Source organism: Oncorhynchus clarkii, chromosome 4 (assembly GCF_045791955.1).
Source record: "Oncorhynchus clarkii lewisi isolate Uvic-CL-2024 chromosome 4, UVic_Ocla_1.0, whole genome shotgun sequence".
NCBI classification, from domain to species: Eukaryota; Metazoa; Chordata; class Actinopteri; order Salmoniformes; family Salmonidae; genus Oncorhynchus; species Oncorhynchus clarkii.
Genome location: NC_092150.1, coordinates 9,951,314 through 9,971,764, shown reverse-complemented (window position 1 = coordinate 9,971,764; position 20,451 = coordinate 9,951,314). Strand labels below are relative to the sequence as shown.

Sequence of the window (20,451 nt, the reverse complement as noted above, 5' to 3'; positions counted from 1 at the left end):
GAAATTCACTGATGAGGATGGTCCTCCCCTTCCACCTCTGAGGAGCCTCCAGTGTAATGTAGGATACATAGCTGGCTGAATAACTGGGTATTGCCTTGTTCAGGCTGGTACCTACCTGGTAGTTAACTGAGAAACGATGTGGAAACAAGGTACCTACGTCCCAAGAATTCAACACAATTGCTAAACAACCTGTTACCAAATGGTAAATATTGACGTTTGTGTCAATGAATTTCAAGGAAACTGAAATGTAATAACTATGCAATTATTAAAAACAATTGTTTTTAATAAGTAATAATTTCTAAGTAACAGGCTGTAAACTCAAATGTAACTAATAGTTTTATATACAATGACAATTCATCTGGTTTGTTAATGGGTGTATATGGTTTAAACTTTGATTCATTTTCCTCATTCCATTTCATGCATTTGAGGCCTAATGAAATGCGCTATATAATTAAGCAATAAGGACTGGGGGAGTGTGGTATATGGCCAACGCAGAGTTGAATGGGGCATGCGCAACGCAGAGTGCCTGGACACAGCCCTTAGCCGTAGTATATTGGCCATATACCACAAACCCCAGAAGTACCTTATTGCTATTATAAACTGGTTACGAACGTAATTAGAGCATTAAAAATAAATGTTTTGTCATAATCGTGGTATACGGTTTGATATACCACAGCTGTCAGCCAATCAGCATTCAGGACTCTTACCACCCAGTTTATAAATGCAATTAATTCATTAAAATAAACTAAAAACAACACTTGATTTGAAGTAAGTGGTCTGAGGTGCTTTGGTATACCTTGGAGCTTGCTTTTGAAAACGTGGCTTTATTACGATCTAGTCTTCTATATATTGCATCTATATTTTCCTGAGACAGACTACCTACCTAGCTAGATAGAAACTGACCACTACTGGAAGAATCATCGAATTAAACCCACAAAGAATGTGCTGACTCAATTGCTTTTGTTGAATTTAAAATAAAATGCAGACTTGCATCTATGAGAACCTAGTCAACAGCTCCAGGTTCAAGTTGGTTTCCGAGCCCCAATTCCAGATCTTAACCATTATAGCATAAATGCAAATCACTTTTGTTCTACACAATGCATTTCTGCTTGAGTGTTGCTCCCTCCTGAACAGACCTGTGGAGAAAAGAAAAGGATTTTACCTTTAACCCTGTGTGTTGGCAGGGACCGGCTGCTGCCCCAGTGGCTCCACCTATTGGCCGAGTGCCACCTGACGGCTGTTCAATACGAGAAGTCCGCGCTGGTCCGGGATTGTGCCGCCGTCCACACTCTCTCCCGTGTCCTCCACACCCTCCACGAGTTCCCCATCGCCCTGGAGACTGCCCTGGTCAAGGGGGTGGACCTCTAACCCCACCGCCGCTGAGGACATTGAAATGGTGTTTTAACCCCTATCCACAGACTGCGCAACGCACACAGGGTGGCTGGGCCTCAATAGTGTCGTGACTGCCTCTCCATGTGTCCTCTCCTTCAGTTCCACACCGATCATGACCGGTGTAAGTAAGAAGTGTTACACAAGCCCATCATTGGGTCATCACTTCAATCCTGTCAGATCTAGTGAGGGAGAGGGCACGAGGACAGGAAGTCACTTTAGACAATTGAGATGCAGCCAGCAGAGCCTGCCTGGTCAGAACTGGACAGCTGAACTCTCACGACAAGAGAGGAAGTGACAATGGGAGACCTTTTTTGGGGTGCAAGTCTATGAGGGGATGGAACACCGAAGACAAGCCACTGACCTGGCAGATTCTGCAGGCCTATTGCCTCATTTGCTGATGCATATGTCATATCCATTGAAGTGACACTGACCATACATGCATGCATACATACATACATACATGCATGCATGGATGGGTGCAACTTTAATTTTCATCCCCTCGAGTTTTATTATTGGAATGTGATACAAGCGAGTTGGCTGTTTGGAGTGTTTATCCGAATGGATAAATATATATAATAACTGTCGCCCTCACTTCTAAAACGAAAGTTGTGCCCCTACGTACGTATAGGAAACGGTGTTGCGTTTCTTATTTTCCTCATTTACACTGTGATCTGTCTCTTGGAGTGAGGCGGAGTGATTCCCTTAACCAACCAGCTTTGATGTCTCAGCTCACACTGTGAAGGGCAAGGGGAAAAAAAGAGTTGTGATGAACTTTGACTCCACCTACCTGTCCTGCCCCTACTTAACCCAAGTCGTATTGCTGTTATGCTTGCCCTTGGCATATAAACCTGACATGCATGGCCATATCAGGGGTGTATTCACTATGAACCAAACAGCTCGAAACGAGGAGGGACTAAACTGAACGCTCGTTATCGTTGCAAAACATTTTTGCAACGGTTCGCACCGGTGTGCCCTAATGAATACACCCAATGTGTTTCCTTTCTCTCAGTGATGCAGTCAGTCTATAGCTACAGTTATTCTGCTGCCCGATTGTCTGCTGTATTATTATGGTATGGACATTGTGAATGGATTATTTCTAATCTAAAAAATAATGGAGATTAAATTTAGTTACTCTGCTCAAACTGGTGTAGATTTTTGTTCGCCAACACTTGATAATAACTTTCCTGAATGAACCATCATAAATGCTTTATAAACTATAAATGTTATAAAATGCTTAATGTAATGCTTAGTTTATGAATGCCTTTCATGAAAGTTGATGTAAAAACTATCTTTAAATTGTCTGTGCAGCAGTTTCCTGGTCCTGTACATCAGAGGTTTTATTTGACTGACTGAAGCCCAAGAACCACTACTCTACTCAATGTTCCCTGACTCGGCCCTGTTTCTGTAGGCCGGTCTGTTTATCGTTCTATAGACTTTTTTGACTCCTCCTACAGGATCATTCTGGCTTTGCTGACAAAAATATAGAAAATATTGGTTTGAAATATTGAAAATGGTCTTTTGGTCAATTAAAATGTTATTTTTTTTTGTTATACTGTGACTATTTGAACGTTGCTTTGTAAGAAGTTGTCCTTCAGTCATACAATGTTACCATAGACTTTTCAGTTGGGAGGGGGTTCTCTCTATCATCTGTCAAAGTTTTTGTTGACAGAATTGCATTTTGTTTTCTAAATTGCTTATTTAATTGTAATTGCTTGGTCAAAACATTGAGGTTTTTCTTCAAAAACGAGCTTGATATTATATTGATATTACATGTGGCTTTTTTGTTGATAAGATGGAAATGTCGTCATCTGCACTATTCTTGTCAAACCCGCAAATGATGACGGCTCTAGCTTATTATTATTTGAAAACTGATATTAGGCTAAGTACTAATCTATTATTTTCAATATTAATGAATTGTGTTAAAGATTAAAGTCTCTGCTAAGATATAAAACTGACTTTTTGTTTTGTCTGGTGACATGATTCTCCTATCATTTGATGCAATGGTTGGTTATGTTGTTTTTTAAAATCATGTTTGTTTGGGCATACATTAGGCCTAGTTAGCCTTTACTGTCACAAAATGGCTTTAACTTTGACCATCATAATTGCACAAGCCATCTGGCATTCCATAGTAAAACGATTGGCTCCGCCTCTTTGCTTACGTTCTCCACTGTGCCATAGCAACGAGAGACGAGCCCCCTCTTCCCGCGCAATGTTCCCATCCTTATAAGGCCAGCAGACCGCAGACGCACTGAAACGTCAGCCATTTATGCAAATTAGGTTGATTGAAGAAAATCAGAAAATGGAGGCGTTGATGGAGCGCACGCGCAGTGAGTCCACAACTACACAGTCCCAGACACAGCCAGCGAGACGTCAACAACAGAAAGCTGGTTGCTGGTGAATTGTGAGAGTAATTACATTGTAACGACTCGTGTTCAAGGTTATTACTTTGTATCAACTACGTTCGATTTGCATCAAGGTAAGAATTGTGTTGGCTATTGTTCAAGAAGCTACTCAAACTGCAAGCTTTTGGTGTCTGTTTGCTTGGCTATTGTAGGCTATGATTCAAAACAAGTAAGCTCGAGTTGTTGTCCACTTGAGGGAGAACAATTAACATTGTCACCGTTAGAATTAAGCATGTATAAGCCTACCATAAGCCTACTATGTTACCACTTTTTTTTTATAGGCTAGTTTAAATTGAAATAATAATTGGTGATACGATTGCAACCATGTTTAATGCAGATTTGGCCCTAAACGCATTGTATCCCCTTGATTGTTTAGCTCTATGCCTTGTACATTATTGTATGGTGTATTGATGATTAATTCGTTTTAATTGTGATTTTTGAATAGGTGAATTCATAGCTTCTAACTCAATTTTTAAGTTTGCAATGTTGAAATATGCATGTTCCGTTTCTGATTAATGACTGCATAGTATACTGATGCAACTAATGCCCAAGTTCGAGCTCCCATCACGCCCACCCGAGATGAGTTTATACGCGATTACTCCGTGTGTCAACACATTCATGGATGCGTCTATCACGACAAAACAAGTAGTAGCCTAACCAAATGATGGCAAGGTTAAACCACAATTCAATAACATTGAAGTACGTTGTCACTGTTAACCGAAGCGTTGAACTTGGTGCGTGTTTGGAGGTGCACTGGCCAGTGACGCGGCATCGCTTAAATAACAAAGGGTAAAGATCAGATTACAAGACTGTTCCGATGTATGATTGTATCGTTTTGGAGAGGAATATGTCCGTTTTCTGAAATAAGTTTGATAATGCGGTTGTGTCATCGACAATCGAGTTTATGGACTGGTAGACGACCGACGACTGGTTGAAAGGTTCCGTTTAAAATGGGTGCGCATGAGGCTGCTCGTGTGCCATGCTTCCTGGCGAAAGTGGGCGGTGAACGTATCGATTTACAGTACTATTTCCTCGTTGGAAAGGTTATTTTTTTATCATGACCGAAGAGTTTTTAGTTTTTAAACAGTCAGTTTGAATGATTAACGATGTTAAGTCCGTTTTACAACTTTAAAATTCGAAATATTTCACACATGATAGCGCATCACACACCCCGCCCTCATTCCCCCTTCCCCACCTTTGAAGTGTGTTGCCATGTAGAGTTACCGCACACAGGCCTACTGTATTATCCTGCTACTGTCTGTGGTCGTACCACTGCATTGTCAAGAGACCCGAAGGACTGCCGCTTCGATGGCAAAACAAGTAGCATGGGGGGCGCGGCTCACGGTTTTGCCGCATGATTATTTTGAAGGCCTCCGTGTGCTTAGTGATGGGGTTTGCATGGCAACACAAGATCAAATCTACTTTAAATGTAGATTAGAATTAAACTATACCCCCATTATTTTTTTTTAATAAACATTTTTTTAAACAATTTATTGCACCAACAATTTATTGCACCACGAGGTATTCACACAAGCAGGTCTCATCACATTAGCCTCTTTCATTCACTGGTCAGGCGGGTCTGTCCTTTAGCATCAAAACCAGAGTTTACAGGTTTGCCCTAGCTTATGATGTGTTGTATTTTGCCATATCGGTGCGGGAGCTATGCAAATCTCAGAGGGCGATAAGAGCGCGGCGGCAGGGGGACATTATCTGTCTGACGTGCAGACAGCTGACCTATATTCAGTCCCATTTGGGTCAGAGTATGGCGCTCACTTTCATCTAGCGCGCTTTATTTCGCGAACCGTCTAAAAAATATTGAAAGTCAGCTATATCAACCATCTCCATATAGAAACACATTGAAATGTTAGCTTGTTGTTCCGCTGGTTGGTACACAAGCTGAATATTTTGCATAACGTTTGAATAAGCCATTAATAGGGAGAATATATATGACCTCAAAATGTAACAGGCATGTAGGCTAACCATCGTTATAGGCCAATCCTTCTCATTATGAATATTGCATATATATATTTTTTTCCATTTTAATAAACTGCAAATTGCCTTTGCTGTTTTGTTTTCGAAAACAGATGTTTGGCTTTCACAAGCCGAAGATGTACCGGAGTTTAGACGGCTGTTGCATCTGCCGTGCCAAGTCCTCCAGCTCGCGCTTCACGGATAGCAAGCGGTACGAGAAGGACTTCACGAGCTGTTTCGGGTAAGCAAGAATTTCTGACAATTACCGAGGCTTTATAGTCTATTTCCACGTTGTAAAAATAGAATGACTGTAGTCTGCTGCAGGCATTGTACAAAATATAGTTGTTGTTTTTTTTAAATAACGGAGCGGAGTCAATGAAATGTCACATTCAGTTCTGTTTCCATTGCGTATGCATGAAACGGGTGTAGTATTTCTGCATCCCAAGCACACACACTCACAATTACAAAAGTGTCCCTATGAGTTGACAACTACATGTGAATTAATCTAAAATGGTTTTAATAAAAAATATGTCCTGGTAACCAAAATGTAATGACATTAGGAACCATAATATTGACATGGTTCACATTGTCCTGCTTAACCCATATTTCACATGTTTTCCCCTCATGTAGATTGTGTGAAACTCGGTCTGGTGAAATCTGCAATGCCTGTGTACTCCTTGTGAAACGATGGAAGAAACTCCCAGTGGGGTCTAAGAAAAGCTGGAATCATGTAAGCTCCACATGTCTTGATCTCCTCTTCACCACTCACCTGTCTGTTGAAAATGGTTATGAATAACACCAAAAAGAGAGGAGCTCCTATCCTCCCATCTCCTTTTCTTTCTTATCCTCCTCTCTACACTTCTCTCCCCTCCTCTCTTATCTTAGGTGGTTGATGCCCGAGGAGGCCCCAGCCTAAAGATGTCTTCCAGGCCAAAGAAGCTGAAGTCCCTCTCCAAGAGAGCCAGGCCAAGAGAGATCAGCCGACTGCAGAAAGAGCTGAAGAGAAACAGTAAGTCCTGTTCACAATGCAACCATAAACATAATGGGGTTTGACCACTTCAGTAATAGGTCAATGTAACCATAAGGACCCAATCTCAGTGCTTTTCAGGTGTTGAGGCACTGAGGCAGGTGACATTTTTTCATTTCACAAGTATCCTTGTATTGTAGCCTAAACGCATGTAGCCTAGCGGTTAGAGCATTGGGCCAGTAACCAAAAGGTTGCTAGTTCGAATCCCTGAGCCTACAAGGCAATTAACCCTAATTGCTCCAGTGTCGCCATTGATAATGGCTGGCCGTGGCCCCACTTTCCGAGGGTGTCTCAGGGGGAGTTGGGATATGCAAAATAGCACATTTTCAATTCACGCATGCATATTATACACGCTTGTATAAGACAAATATAAGCACCCACCTAATTATTATGTAAATATTCTGGCGGATGAGATGTTTCAAACTTTGTGTGACATTCCCACTCTGAACATACCCCTGCTGCGTTCTACCAAATAATGTACACTACAGTATAGCTTACTTCATCTATGGTTCTACCGCCTCTCCAGACTCTGATGCCCACAGCACCACGTCCAGTGCCTCGCCGGCCCAGTCTCCCAGCTACAGCAACCCCTCAGACGAGGGCACTGACACAGAACTCTCCCCTAGCTCCAGCCGTTCCCCTGTCTTTTCCTTCCTGGACCTCACTTACTGGAAGAGGTAAGGCTGGAGGATCTTCCCAGTAAACTACACTGAACAGAAATATAAACCCAACAAGTGTTGATCCCATGTTTCATAAGCTGAAATAAAAGATCCCATAAATGTTCCATACGCACAAAAAGCTTATTTCTCTCAAATTTTGTGTAGTATTTTGTTTATGTAACAGTATAGACTTTACGTCCGACACCTTGCCCCGACCTGGGCGCGAACCAGGGACGCTCTGCACACATCAACAGTCACCCTCGAAGCATCGTTACCCATCGCTCCACAAATGCCGCGGCCCTTGCAGAGCAAGGGGAACCACTACTTCAAGGTCTCAGAGCAAGTGACGTCACCGATTGAAACGCCACTAGCGCGCACCACCGCTAACTAGCTAGCCATTTCACATCGGCTACATTTACATCCCTGTTAGTGAGCATTTCTGCTTTGTCGAGATGATAATCCATCCACCTGACAGGTGTGGCATATCAAGAAGCTGATTAAACAGCATGGTCATCACATATGTGCATCTTGTCCTGGGGACAATAAAAGGCCACTCTAAAATGTGTAGTTTTGTCACACAACACAGATGTCTCAAGTTTTGAGGGAGCGTGCAATTGGCATGCTGACTGCAGGAATATTCACCAAATCTGTTGCCAGAGAATTGAATGTTCATTTCTCAACCATAAACCGCCTCCAACGTCGTTTTAGAGAATTTGTAAGTATGTCCAACCGGCCTCACAACCGCAGACAAATGTGTATGGAGTCGTGTGGGTGAGCGGTTTGCTGATGTCAACATTGTGAACAGAGTGCCCCATGGTGGCAGTGGAGTTGTGGTATGGGCAGGCACAAGCTACGGACAAAGAAAACAATTGCATTTTAATCAATGGCAATTTGAATGCACAGAGATACCACCACAAGATCCTGAGGCCCATCGTCGTGCTATTCATCACCCGCCATCACCTCATGTTTCAGAATGATAATGCACGACCCCATGACGCAAGGATCTGTACACAATTCGTGGAAGCTGAAAATGTCCCAGTTCTTCAATGGCCTGCATATTCACCAGTCACCCATTGAGCATGTTTGGAATGACCTGGATTGACGTGTACGACAGCGTGTTCCTCTTCTCGCCAATATACAGCATCATTGCACAGCCTTTGAAGAGGAGTGGGACAACATTCCACAGGTCACAATCAAAAGCCTGATCAATTATATGCGAAGGAAATGTCGCGCTGCATGAGGCAAGTGGTGGTCATACCAGATAAGGACTGGTTTTATGATCCATGCCGTACTGGTTTTTTAAGGTATCTGACCAACAGATGCATATCTGTATTCCCAGTTATGTGAAATTCATAGATTAGGGCCTAAATAATTAATTTCATTTTAATGTTTTCCTTATATGAACTTTAACTCAGTAAAATCTTTGAAATTGTTGCATGTTGCGTTTTATAAACATGCCCTGATAGACAGTATGGGCCAGTTTCCCAGGACACCGTTTAAACCTTGTCCGGGACTGAAAATATCGATTGAAAGTGCAATCGACCCCTTTCCAGTACACGCCACGCTGACGTCACTCACAGATGTGCGCGACTCTTGGCTTCAGTAAGAAAGCCATCTGCGCATTTTCAACAGCCTAGATTTACATTTTTATTACTTCTAAACAAATTCACTTTTTTAGGTTCTCATACGCTACAATGATGTTTTGATTCTTGCTTGAACAGTTGTTAAGATTATTTTTGGTTGTGAACTTTGCAAAATAACTATTTTGGATGCAGCAGTTGTTAGCTAGAATGCTAACGCTTATTGATATAGGCTGTTGCAAAAGCTAGCCAAAGAGCCGTTTTACTGGTTGAAGTTGAACTATTTTTTTAAAGTATAATGCAGTTTATTTGCGATGATGACACAAACATTCTATTAAGCAGGACATTCCTACGAGCCTTAAAAATCCAATTATAATCCAAAAGTGGAGTGAAATTTAATCATAAGCAACATGTAAATATAGGCTTTTTTTTTTGCTGACATTCTATAACAGAGGCTTAATCTGGGTCTGGGGAAAAAGGTCCCTTTCTGTCCTGCAAACTCTGAGATGTAGAATGTTCATGACTGCCTTGTCCAAACGTTTCATTTAATACATTTTCCCTACTTAAAATATATATATATATATATATTTTGTTCTGGTAGATTTTCTGTACTTATTTAGTCAGTGTTTGTATTGATTTAGTGTGGAACAAATGTGGGAAGTCTTCTGATCCTTATGCAGCCTCCCATATCCATGGTCACAAGTGTTTTGAAGTGGATTTATTCCTCTGAGAACAATGATAGTGAGGATGATAAACAGGAAGAATGTGTCCGTTGTATCTGAGTGACTGTAACTTGTTTCCTGTGTCCCCCATGTCTGATAACACTCATACAGTTTCATACAGTCTTCAGTCGATAAGGTGGTACATAATTTAATTCATTATCCTTTATAAATAAACTGGGAAAGAGTGTGTGTGTGGCCACTCTTTCCCAGTTTATTTAAAAACAATAAACTTCACACAATGCAGTGGTGTGTGTGTGTGTGTGCTGTGAGCTCATGAGCCTCCTAACAGAACACTGCGTCTGTATTCTCCAGCCTGGAAGCTTCCTTGTTAATTTTCACCAGATGCGCATCCTCACCACTGCTCTGGTAGTTAAATAAAAGAGAGGAAAGAATGAATGAAAGAGAAAGCAAGAGAAAGAAAGATGAGCCATCGAAGGAGGATTTATTTTGTATTTTATATGTGCACATGCTTAGTGTCTGTAACAATAATCGTCTGTATCTCGAATGGTTGGATGTACTGTCTGTATCACAGGAATAATCTCATGCCCCTTTGCTCCTCCTCTAGGCAGAGGGTGTGTTGTGGGATCATCTACAAGGGCCGGTTTGGGGAGGTGCTCATCGACCCCCACCTCTTCAAGCCCTGCTGCCGCAAGAAACAGCAACGGCAGCGGCAGGAGCTGGAGGAGGAGGAGGAAGGGTACGAGGAAGTAGAGGTGGAGGTGGTAGAAGTGACGGAGGAGGAAGAGGAGGTGAAGAGGTCAAACAGCCAGAAGAGCTTAGAGACTCCTCAGCTACAGGTCACCATGACAACACCTCAGACCGTTGAGGAGGGAGACTGGTGACGCTGCACCACAGTGTGTGCATCTTTGAGGAAGCCTTGGGAGTGCTTCTGGTTTACAAGCGCTTATAAAAATGAGTTAGGTCTGATTTCCTTCAGTCAACGAGCAGCTGAAACCCATTTTGACTTTTTTTTTTTCAGTAATTTTGTTTGTTAGTTTGGTAACTTGTGGACTGACTAAACCATCAGGGTTGTACTTGGTATTCTCCTTGTCCTGGGTTCATGTTCGTTAGGCCGGGCATGCAACGGAAAATGAGCTTTTCTTATTGGGCAAGTCATGTAGTACCTACGTGCTGCAAATGTTCGAACACCTTTCTTGGTGTGTTTTTCTCCTTGACATGAAATGCTGTAGCTCTGACTGATCACCAGCATACCTTTTACAGGTTACAGTCGTACAGTAGCACTTGTATTATACTGAAACACATTTGCATTTATACCATTTTTTTTTATTGATTCTTTATATGGGCCTGTATATATTTATATATCGGCCTCGGTTGAGAAAGGCCTATTCACAGCACCAACAGTCAATACACCACCAACAGCCAATACACCAGCCTTAATTTAGTGAGGGAAGGCAGCGCCAGTGTTTTGTCAGTGTTGGTACTAAGGGATGATATTAAGGGACATTTCAAAAAGGTTCAACTTGACATTTATTATCTCCAGCATCACCCCAACATCAACATATTTAAAAACGGCAGGTTGTTTTGTAGTCTAAAGGACACCATATGGATTCCGGATGAAAAACGTTTGACATCGTGAATCTTTTTGAAAACAATTATGAGCAGGCAAAGGTTAGGAAACTAACTACCTGATCATGTCAAAAGTGTTTCTGGATTAAATCAGAAACACTTTTCTTCCTCTATCTTTATAACTACACAACATCGAAGCGTGATTTTTTTGTTCTCATTTTTTGAGGTGGCGCTGGAGATGATGAATATGAAGTTGAAAATTGTGAAATGTCCCTTTTGAGACATAATAGTTAGTGCAAGTTTGAGTTTTCTCCTGCTTATTATATGTTAATGGAGGCCTTAGGCTTTCAAAATGAAGAGAAGCAACACATTAGTGAGTTTTGCTTGAATGCCGAAGAAAATAACCCCTCTCATCCAAAATATCTGTAGATCAGATGCATAAGTCTAATAAGCTATTGCATGGCCTTAAAAGCATAACTACAATTTTTGTGGAAGTCTTATTCGTATTTTCCAGACATAATGCCCCGAAGCCACAAAGTATTGTTTTATTTAAAAGGGGGAACAAATTCACAAAATTGTCTCATCTGCTGTATTATACACCAGCAAATACAATCGTGACCAGTTCAGATCATGACCTATTCCTTCTAGAGTTCTAGAGCGTGGTAAACTTTTATACTTGAGTTTTTCTTACTGTCAGTAAGGGGACAGGATGATGTAATTAACACACACACACACGTTTTGTTCTTCTATCCTCGTGGGGACCTAACATTTATTTCCATTCCATATCCAATTTACCTTACCGTAACCCTAAACCTAACCACTAACCCCTTACCATAACTCTAATTGTAACCCTAAACCTAACCCCTGAATTTAAAATAGCCTTTGTCTTCATGGGGATGTGGGAAATGTCTCCACGATGGAGAATTTCCATTCATTTACTATCCTTTTGTGGGTTTTCAATCCCCACAAGTATAGAAGAACCAACTCACACACATGCATACATACATACACACAAACAGTGTATCTACTGCAACAACCTAGACCTACAATGTAATGTATACCATTTAGCAGACACTTTTATCCAAAACGACTTAGTAATGCATGCATACATTTCATGTATGGGTGGCCTCAGAAATCAAACCCTCTAAGTGTTTTCTCTCCACATGCGCACAACATTCTAAATCTGCACCCCTGTTGTCAATAAGTGTATTGTTTTTTTTTTTATTGTTTTGAGGAAACGGTTTGTGTATTAGTGTTTTTGTTTTTGTTTTTTTGCAGGACTTCCACATAATTTAAGCCACATTGCCTCTTGTGGTGCTGCAGGTGTTTCAGATTTAAATGGATGGCCTACTTGTGATACATACAGTATATCAATGCTATTGATCTTTATTTAATCATTTTATACTTTTAAGGACTTATTATGTTCTGAACTTAGGATTCCTCATTCCTTGGTTAGTTAAGCAACCACGATATACTAGCATACATCAAACAACCAAAGCACAATTAAATTCATTCAATTTGAAATGCAAAACTGATCATTTCAACGTATTTTGTAGGCTATTAGTGGCATTAAAAGGACACTAAAATCTGTTTGTTTTAATGAGCCATAACATAGGGAGGATTGTATTTATGTGTACATATTTAAATGGAGGGTGACGGCTTTCTAGTTCAGTTTTTGTTATTTATTTCATATTTATTTGTATTACAGCATTTTCCCCATATTACTGTATTCTGGTTTCTCACTGTAATAACTTAAAGATGTTACATTCAAAGTTTGGTAGTTCTGTCATATGATTAGCTTTAATGTAGTTCTTAAACGAGCAGTGTCAGAAATTCACAATTTATAACAGTATTTGTGAAATATTGGGATCAATACTTGTCTTTTTTTTTAAATCTACATTATCGTGTAGTAATTTATTATGTTATAAACAAACATTTGATTGGACCTGTACCTCCGTATCAGGTATCCAGCCTGTTGAAATATGAATTTAATTAGATGTATATTAATAAAACTTTACTTTTCTCTCATCTTTTCCCTGTGATGTTGCATATGACCTGAATATAATTTAAGTCGACTTAGCTTTACATTTGTCATTTAGGAGACGCTCTTCACCAGAGCAATTTACAATTGTGCATTTCTTAAAATAGCTTTAGTGCTTTAGCGCTACATGCATGTATTGTTGCTATGCACTTGCATTTATTTACCAAGTTTGCTCTAGACATTTTGTATTTTTATACATGATGATGTACTTTATTTTTTTTTTTTACTAGTCTTTCAATAAAAGTAATTTTGTGAGTTTGAGTCTGGATTTTATGTTTTTGGCATGATTATTATATTCCCAAAAACCTTGTATGCTCCTTTATGCTGTTTCGGGGCTAAATCTAGTGCCACATTCAAGAGAACTATTTTATTCGAGTTTCCAAATCGGATATTTCCGAGTTTCCGAGTTGTCTTGAACGCGGCATAAACACTTATACTCGCCCAATAGAGGGGGAAAACCCTACATAAATTTAAACAATTCGTAAATTCAACACTACAAATTAGATATTTAAACTAGCTTTAGTTTTCCACCGGAAATGACTGACATGCATTTGCTGTCATGTGATAAACATTTTTCACCGCACTCAAGTGCGGCGTAGCGTTCGGTTTCCCCAAACTAAGAAATGTTTCTCTGCCACAGCCTGCTAAATTGCAGTTAGCTTCAGTTATGGAAGTGACTGACAGTAGCTTAATGTAAACGTGTATATTTCCGTTCAAGTGTTGAAGAAAGTTCGCGGATATAACGTGTTTGGAACCTGTCGTAAGTGTTATGTTAGCTAACGTAGCTTGTCTATGGTCTGTCTTTCTACTTAGGTAACGTTAGCTAGTGTTCTGCACCAGCTAACGTTTTTTAAATTGATTTTTTTACCTTTAACTAGGCAAGTCAGTTAAGAACACATTATTTACAAAGACAGCCTAGGAACAGTGGGTTAACTACCTTGTTCATGGGCAGAACGACATATTTTTACATGGTTAGTTATCTGGCGAAACAAACATTTATTTATAGATGACGCCTAATGAGCCTTGCATCTTGCCAATGCCCATAGCATTTCTTGACCACAACAGGCTCATTTGTTAGCTATCTTGGTGATAAACGGATAGCTAGCTAGCCTAGTTGTTTGACATTCATGTATTAGCACTTGATGGTGTAGCATTTATTTTCCAATTGCTTTCCAGTATCACCAGCACCATGGAACCCACAGCCTCTGGAATGTTCTGTAACAGAATGCTCAGTATGGTAAACGCGGAGGATGTCAACGCCATCATCCAAGCCCAAAGGCACATGTGAGTGACAAGTCTGAACTACAGCACAGTCCACATTGTACATCTGCTGGATTTATTGATATTTCTCACATAGAGGGCAGACTCTGTCTGCAAGGGGGTCTTGATGGGTGGTCTTGCACTCACTGTGATTTGTTAGTCAAATACAACCCAACATTGGTTAGCAGTCAGTGTGGGTAGACTATGGCAAAATGGGCACAGCTTTGCCACAGCTCGATACAAATGTAACACCAGGGTAGCCTTGTGGTTAGAGCGTTGGACTAGTAACCGGAAGGTTGCAAGTTCAAACCCCCGAGCGGACAAGGTACAAATGCCCCTGAACAGGCAGTTAACCCACTGTTCCTAGGCCGTCATTGAAAATAAGAATTTGTTCTTAACTGACTTGCCTAGAGGTAAAGAGATAAAGGTAAAATAAAAAATAATAATAAATGAAAATAAAGGTAAATAAAACATTTAAGCCTATTTATCTCGCTCATTATTTGCTCCTCTTCCAGGCTGGACCGCTTTGAGAAGACCAATGAGATGCTAATCAACTTCAACGGGCTGTCCAACGTGCGGCTGCTGCAGATGAATGAACACTTCCTGCTTCACACGCGCACCCTGGTGGAGATGAAGAAGGACTTGGACAGCATCTTTAGGAGAATCAGGTGAAGGACCTGGCCTAATACTAGGCAACCCCCATTGTCTTCCCACAGATGTCCTCATTCTACGTAAGATAATGGACTACCTATAGCCCCGTCCTCTAGCATCACAATTCTCTACAAAAATAACCCCAAGCCTTACCCCCTAAACATTTATGTAGATCTGAAAACAGGTTTAGAAATGTTTGCAAACGTATTACAAAAAAACCATTCAAACCCTTTACTCAGTGTAACTAGTATAACTTATAAGACCGTCCCCTCGCCCATACCCGGGCGCGAACCAGGGACCCTCTGCACACATCAACAACAGTCACCCCTCGAAGCATCGTTACCCATCGCTCCACAAAAGCCGCGGCCCTTGCAGAGCAAGGGGAACCACTACTTCAAGGTCTCAGAGCAAGTGACGTCACCGATTGAAACGCTATTTAGCGCGCACCGCTAACTAAGCTAGCCGTTTCACATCCGTTACATCAGTACTTTGTTGAAGCATCTTTGGCAGCGATTACAGCCTCAAGTCTTCTTACGCATGAAACTACAAGCTTGGCACACCTGTATTTGGGAAGTTTCTATCCTAAGCCGTAGGGATGGTGTCAGGTTTCCTCCAGACGTGATGCTTGGCATTCAGGCTAAAGATTTCAATCTTGGTTTCATCAGACTGAGAATCTTGTTTCATGGTCAGAGTCCTTTGGGTGCCTTTCAGCAAACTCAAAGCGGGTTGTCATGTGCCTTTAACTGAGGAGTGGCTTCTGTCTGGTCACTACCATAAAGCCCTGATTCCAAGTTGTAGAAACATCTCAAGGATGATCAATGGAAACAGGATGCACCTGTTTCTATTTACTTAGGTAAATAAGGTTTTTCTGTTTTATTTTTTAAATTGCATAAATATCTCACCTGTTTTCGCTTTGTCATTATGGGGTATGTAGATTGGTGAGGGGCAACATTTTTTAATCCATTTTAGAATAAGGCTGTAACATAACAAAATGTGGAAAAAGTCAAGGGCTCTGAATCCAAATGCACTGTACATGAAGTTCCACGGATAAGGGGCAAGGGGTTGTTTAACAAACCCCTGGCTTATTGGATTATCTATACTCTTAGTGGATTGTAGATTTCCTCTAAGCAAACTTTATACCGACTACGAATGGGAACTTTCAGTCACTCACTCTCTCGTCCAATTTTTACACTCGCTCATGGGAGTAGTCACAATTATTGCTCTAACCTTGGTTTCCTTCTGTAACGAGAACATAATCCATTTATTCATGGTTCTATTTTGTCCACGCAGGACGTTAAAGGGCAAGATCGCCAAGCAGTACCCAGAGGCCTTCAGCAGTGAGTTTGACATTTTACAGTCATGACGGCAACATTGGCAGACAAAACAAATGTTGTTTACTGTAAATAGTTGCTAATCATACATTTTTCAGTGTTTTTTTTTGTTGTTGTTGTGTGTTGCGGTCTTAACAAGATGAGACAACGTTATGTAAACACAGCAATGGAGTGTCTTTTTGCACGTAATTCTACATACTTCTACATACTAAAGAGCCCTTTAGTTAGCGCTACACATCACACTTTGTCAAGTAACTGAATTCAATGTTTCAGTTCAGTCTACTTTTATTTATGTATTTGTTTTAAATTGAACCTTTATTTAACTAGGCAAGTCCGTTAAGTACAAATTCTTATTTACAATGATGGCCTACCAAAAGGCCTCCTACGGGGACAGGGGCTGCGATTAAAAAGAAAGTATAGGACAAAACACACATGACCAGAGACATCACAGTAAGTCCTTCTCCAGTGCCTCTCTGAGGGTACATCTTGATAGTGTTAAGTTGCATTAATTCTTCCTTTCCTTTCCTCTATCTGAAATTATGAGAAAGAAATTGGACAGGTGCTGTTTTTTTTATTTTTTTTTTACAATGAGTGTAGATGGAGGCCACTTTAGACTGAGACTCACCCTGAGTCTCTCCCTCTTCCCCATAGATGTCCACGAGTCGCCTATCCTGGAGGAGGACGACGACGAGTTTGATCTCATCCCGCCCAGCGTTGCCGCGACGATCACCACTGCCATGTCGGAGCAGAGCACAGAGTCATGTGACACGAGCCCTGACGTCATTTCCCCAACCGTGAGCCGGTGTTCCGAAGACCTCTCCCAGGAGCAGGCCGACACGCCTACCTCTGACCCAGCCCTGCCTAGCCCTGAGATGGGCGTGCTGAGGGATGAGGGTCCGGACTCGGTGCCTGCAGAGTAGAGCCTTCGTAACCAAGGCCTAGAGCTCTACTTGGTTCCTTGCTAAGTAGAGCCTTCGTAACCCAGGCCTAGAGCTCTACTTAGTACTTGCAGAGTAGAGCCTTTGTAACCCAGGCCTAGAGCTCTACTTAGTACTTGCAGAGTAGAGCCTTCGTAACGCAGGCCTAGAGCTCTACTTAGTACCTGCAGAGTAGAGCCTTCGTAACCCAGACCTAGAGCTCTATTCAGTGCCTGCGGAGTAGAGCCTTCGTAAGCCCGGCCTAGGGCTCTATTCAGTACCTGCAGAGTAGAGCCTCTGTAAAACAGGCCTAGGCCTTGGGTTGGCTCAGTAGCTGTAGATTAGATACTCCTACATACAAAAGTATGTGGACACCCCTTCAAAGTAGTGAATTCGGCTATTTCAGCCCCACCCTTTGCTGCCAAGTGTATAAAATCGAGCACACAGCCATGCAATCTCCATAGACAAACAGTGCCGGTAGAATGGCCTTACTGAAGAGCTCAGTGACTTTCAACATGGCACCGTCATAGGATGCCACCTTTCCAAGTCAGTTCATAAAATGTCTGCCCTGCTCGAGCTTTCCCGGTCAACTGTAAGTGCTCTTATTGTGAAGTGGGAACGTCTATGAGCAACAAAGGCTCAGTTGCAAAGTGGTAGGCCACACAAGCTTACAGAATGGGACTGCCGAGTGCTGAAGCACGTAGCGCTTAAAAATAGTTGAAACACTCACTACTGAGTTCCAAACTGCCTCTGGAAGCAACGTCGGCACAATAACTGTTCGTTGGGCACTTCATGAAATGGGTTTCCATGGCCGTGCAGCCGCACACAAGCCTAAGATCACCATGCGCAATGCCAAGCGTCGGCTGGAGTGGTGTAAAGCTCGCCACCATTGGTCTCTGGAGCAGGAGAAATGCGTTCTCTGGAGTGATGAATCACGCTTCATATCTTGTAGTCTGAAGGAAAAATCTGGATTTGCCGGATGCCAGGAGAACGCTACCTGCCCCAATGCATGATGCCAACTGTAAAGTTTGATGGAGGAGGAATAATGGTCTGGGGCTGTTTTTCATGGTTCGGGCTAGGCCCCTTAGATCCAGTGAAGGGAAATCTTAACACTACCGCATACAATGACATTCTAGACGATTCTGTGCTTCCAACTTTGTGGCAACAGTTTTGGAAAGGCCCTTTCCTGTTTCAACATGACAATGCCCCCGTGCACAAAGCGAGGTCCATGCTGAAATTATTTGTCAAGATTGGTGTGGAAGAACTTGACTGGCCTGCTCAGAGCCCTGACTTCAACCTCATCGAACACCTTGGGATGAATTGGAACCCCAACTGCGAGCCAGTTCTAATCGCCAAACATCAATGCTCGACCTCACTAATGCTCTTGTGGCTGAATGGAAGCAAATTCCCTTAGCAATGTACATCATCTAGTGGAAAGTCTTCCCAGAAGAGTGAATGCTGTTCTAGTAGCAAAGGGAGGCCCAACACCATATTCATGCCCATGATTTTGCGACAATAAGGTGTCCACATACTTTTGGTAATTTAGTGTAGAAGCCCCAAGCTGCAGCAGAAGGTCAATGTGATTGATTCGCTTTTGAGTTTTGACCCGCTATCTGGCTAGTCAAGTCTGACTGCTGTTCACCTGTAACCGCCAAGACTCTTAGAAGAGTACATCCCTTTTGAAGATATGCTTGTCCAGCACTCACCCCGAAGCATTGAAGAAGATACTTGAATTGGTGTTGTTTTGAAGAACTGAATCCTTTACTGCTGACCCAGGAGGACTGCCCCCCCCCCCCCCCAGTTATTCATTGTTTGTGTACACAGGAGAGTCTCTATCATTATTTGTTTAGCTTTGAAATATTGTACTCCTTTAATGAGGTGGTGAACTCTGGGCATGGGCAACACCTATTGGAAGCCAGCTTTTAATCAATGGTTACGGCCGGCCAATATGTTTTTGTTTTTGAGTAATACATACCTCAAATGTGGTTTACCCTACTGGAACATCACACCGCAAATAGACTTTGTTTTTAAACATGTAAAATGTGAGTTGCTCCGTAGAAGAGTTCATTCAGTATTATTGTTCTCCATTGTTTCTCAGATATGCTATTTTATTTTTTTGGGATAACTTGAGCTCAAGTACTAGGCTACATTGTTAATCTGTAAATGATCTCTCGATTTAAGTGGCTAGCTGAAGCTCTTTTAAGTGTTTATCAGTATCAAATTGGAAAAATGTTGTGTATTTACTTGAATTGCTGAAGTATATGAATTGGTTTGTTTAACAGTTAAATTATTAAAATATGACATCAACTTTTGATGTACCTTGTATCCCACCACTCTGACATGCATCTGGCACTCGAGAATACTAGACTAGCATCTCCAAGCCCATGCTCAGCTATGACTGACATCATTACATGATTTTACAACTAATTCAAATATTACAACTACATTGATTTACATAGAAATAATGTCTCAAAGATATCAAACACACAGCTCATTACTATATGCTAAACAAGCTACCACCTTGTGGGTTTTCATACAGTAGATGTAACTTTTTTTTGAGACCAATGCACATTTGAATCTAATCTTAGGGACCTTAGTTTCCACATTCCCCTCTGCTCCATTTGTACCTGGGTTTAGCATTTGTGCACCTTGTTGTAAAAAGCTTCCTGAGGACCATGTGTAAACCAGGCCAGGTGGGTCATCAAAATATTGTGAAATCGTCAAATAATTAAAATGGGTGTAAACTGTACAATGCAGTGTGCTGGGTCTCTTCATCTTTTATTGTTCTCCACAGGTCATGCACCAGTTGAACATTCGCCATGACAACCAAAATGAAGACTGCGCAAGAGCTTGAAAGCGTCAATTAATGTCTTCTATTGGGGAATCTCCGATACACATTTTTTGTTGTTGAAACCATCAGAAAGTACAGTAAAAGGAAGTTGAGCTAAATCCAAAATACAATGAGGAAGGA

The 20,451-nt window shown here is 41.4% G+C and overlaps 3 protein-coding genes across 3 annotated transcripts in view; all 3 read left to right on the top strand.

The window, feature by feature from the left end:
• The window catches only part of LOC139406400 (DENN domain-containing protein 5B-like), a 37,904-nt gene extending 34,681 nt beyond the window's left edge, over window positions 1–3,223 (top strand). The window contains exon 21 of the mRNA XM_071148945.1: window positions 1,185–3,223. Coding sequence (XP_071005046.1) covers window positions 1,185–1,368 — 184 coding nt within the window. The 3' untranslated portion in view covers window positions 1,369–3,223. The remainder of the gene's footprint in view (window positions 1–1,184) is intronic.
• Window positions 3,224–3,673: 450 nt separating this feature from the next.
• LOC139406401 (SIN3-HDAC complex-associated factor-like) lies at window positions 3,674–13,589 on the top strand. Its single transcript, XM_071148946.1, has 6 exons — window positions 3,674–3,868; window positions 5,879–6,006; window positions 6,396–6,495; window positions 6,651–6,774; window positions 7,319–7,469; window positions 10,319–13,589. Exons 2-6 carry the CDS (start codon window positions 5,879–5,881, stop codon window positions 10,593–10,595), a joined length of 780 nt encoding a protein of 259 aa, XP_071005047.1. The 5' UTR covers window positions 3,674–3,868; the 3' UTR covers window positions 10,596–13,589.
• A 147-nt stretch (window positions 13,590–13,736) lies between these two features.
• Window positions 13,737–20,236, top strand: LOC139406399 (kxDL motif-containing protein 1-like). The gene is made up of 5 exons (XM_071148944.1): window positions 13,737–14,081; window positions 14,498–14,605; window positions 15,097–15,249; window positions 16,523–16,569; window positions 17,215–20,236. The coding sequence occupies exons 2-5, from the start codon at window positions 14,511–14,513 to the stop codon at window positions 17,481–17,483; spliced, it is 564 nt and encodes a 187-aa protein (XP_071005045.1). The 5' UTR covers window positions 13,737–14,081; window positions 14,498–14,510; the 3' UTR covers window positions 17,484–20,236.
• Window positions 20,237–20,451: the final 215 nt, after the last annotated feature.

Bases quoted from the DNA above. Each gene is read 5' to 3' on its own strand.
- LOC139406401 (XM_071148946.1), top strand. From the start codon at position 5,879: ATGTTTGGCTTTCACAAGCCGAAGATGTACCGGAGTTTAGACGGCTGT. The intron at 6,496-6,650 runs GTAAGCTCCACA...CTCTTATCTTAG, and splicing joins CTAAGAAAAGCTGGAATCAT to GTGGTTGATGCCCGAGGAGG. The intron at 7,470-10,318 runs GTAAGGCTGGAG...CTCCTCCTCTAG, and splicing joins GACCTCACTTACTGGAAGAG to GCAGAGGGTGTGTTGTGGGA.
- LOC139406399 (XM_071148944.1), top strand. From the start codon at position 14,511: ATGGAACCCACAGCCTCTGGAATGTTCTGTAACAGAATGCTCAGTATG. The intron at 14,606-15,096 runs GTGAGTGACAAG...CTCCTCTTCCAG, and splicing joins ATCCAAGCCCAAAGGCACAT to GCTGGACCGCTTTGAGAAGA. The intron at 16,570-17,214 runs GTGAGTTTGACA...TCTTCCCCATAG, and splicing joins GTACCCAGAGGCCTTCAGCA to ATGTCCACGAGTCGCCTATC.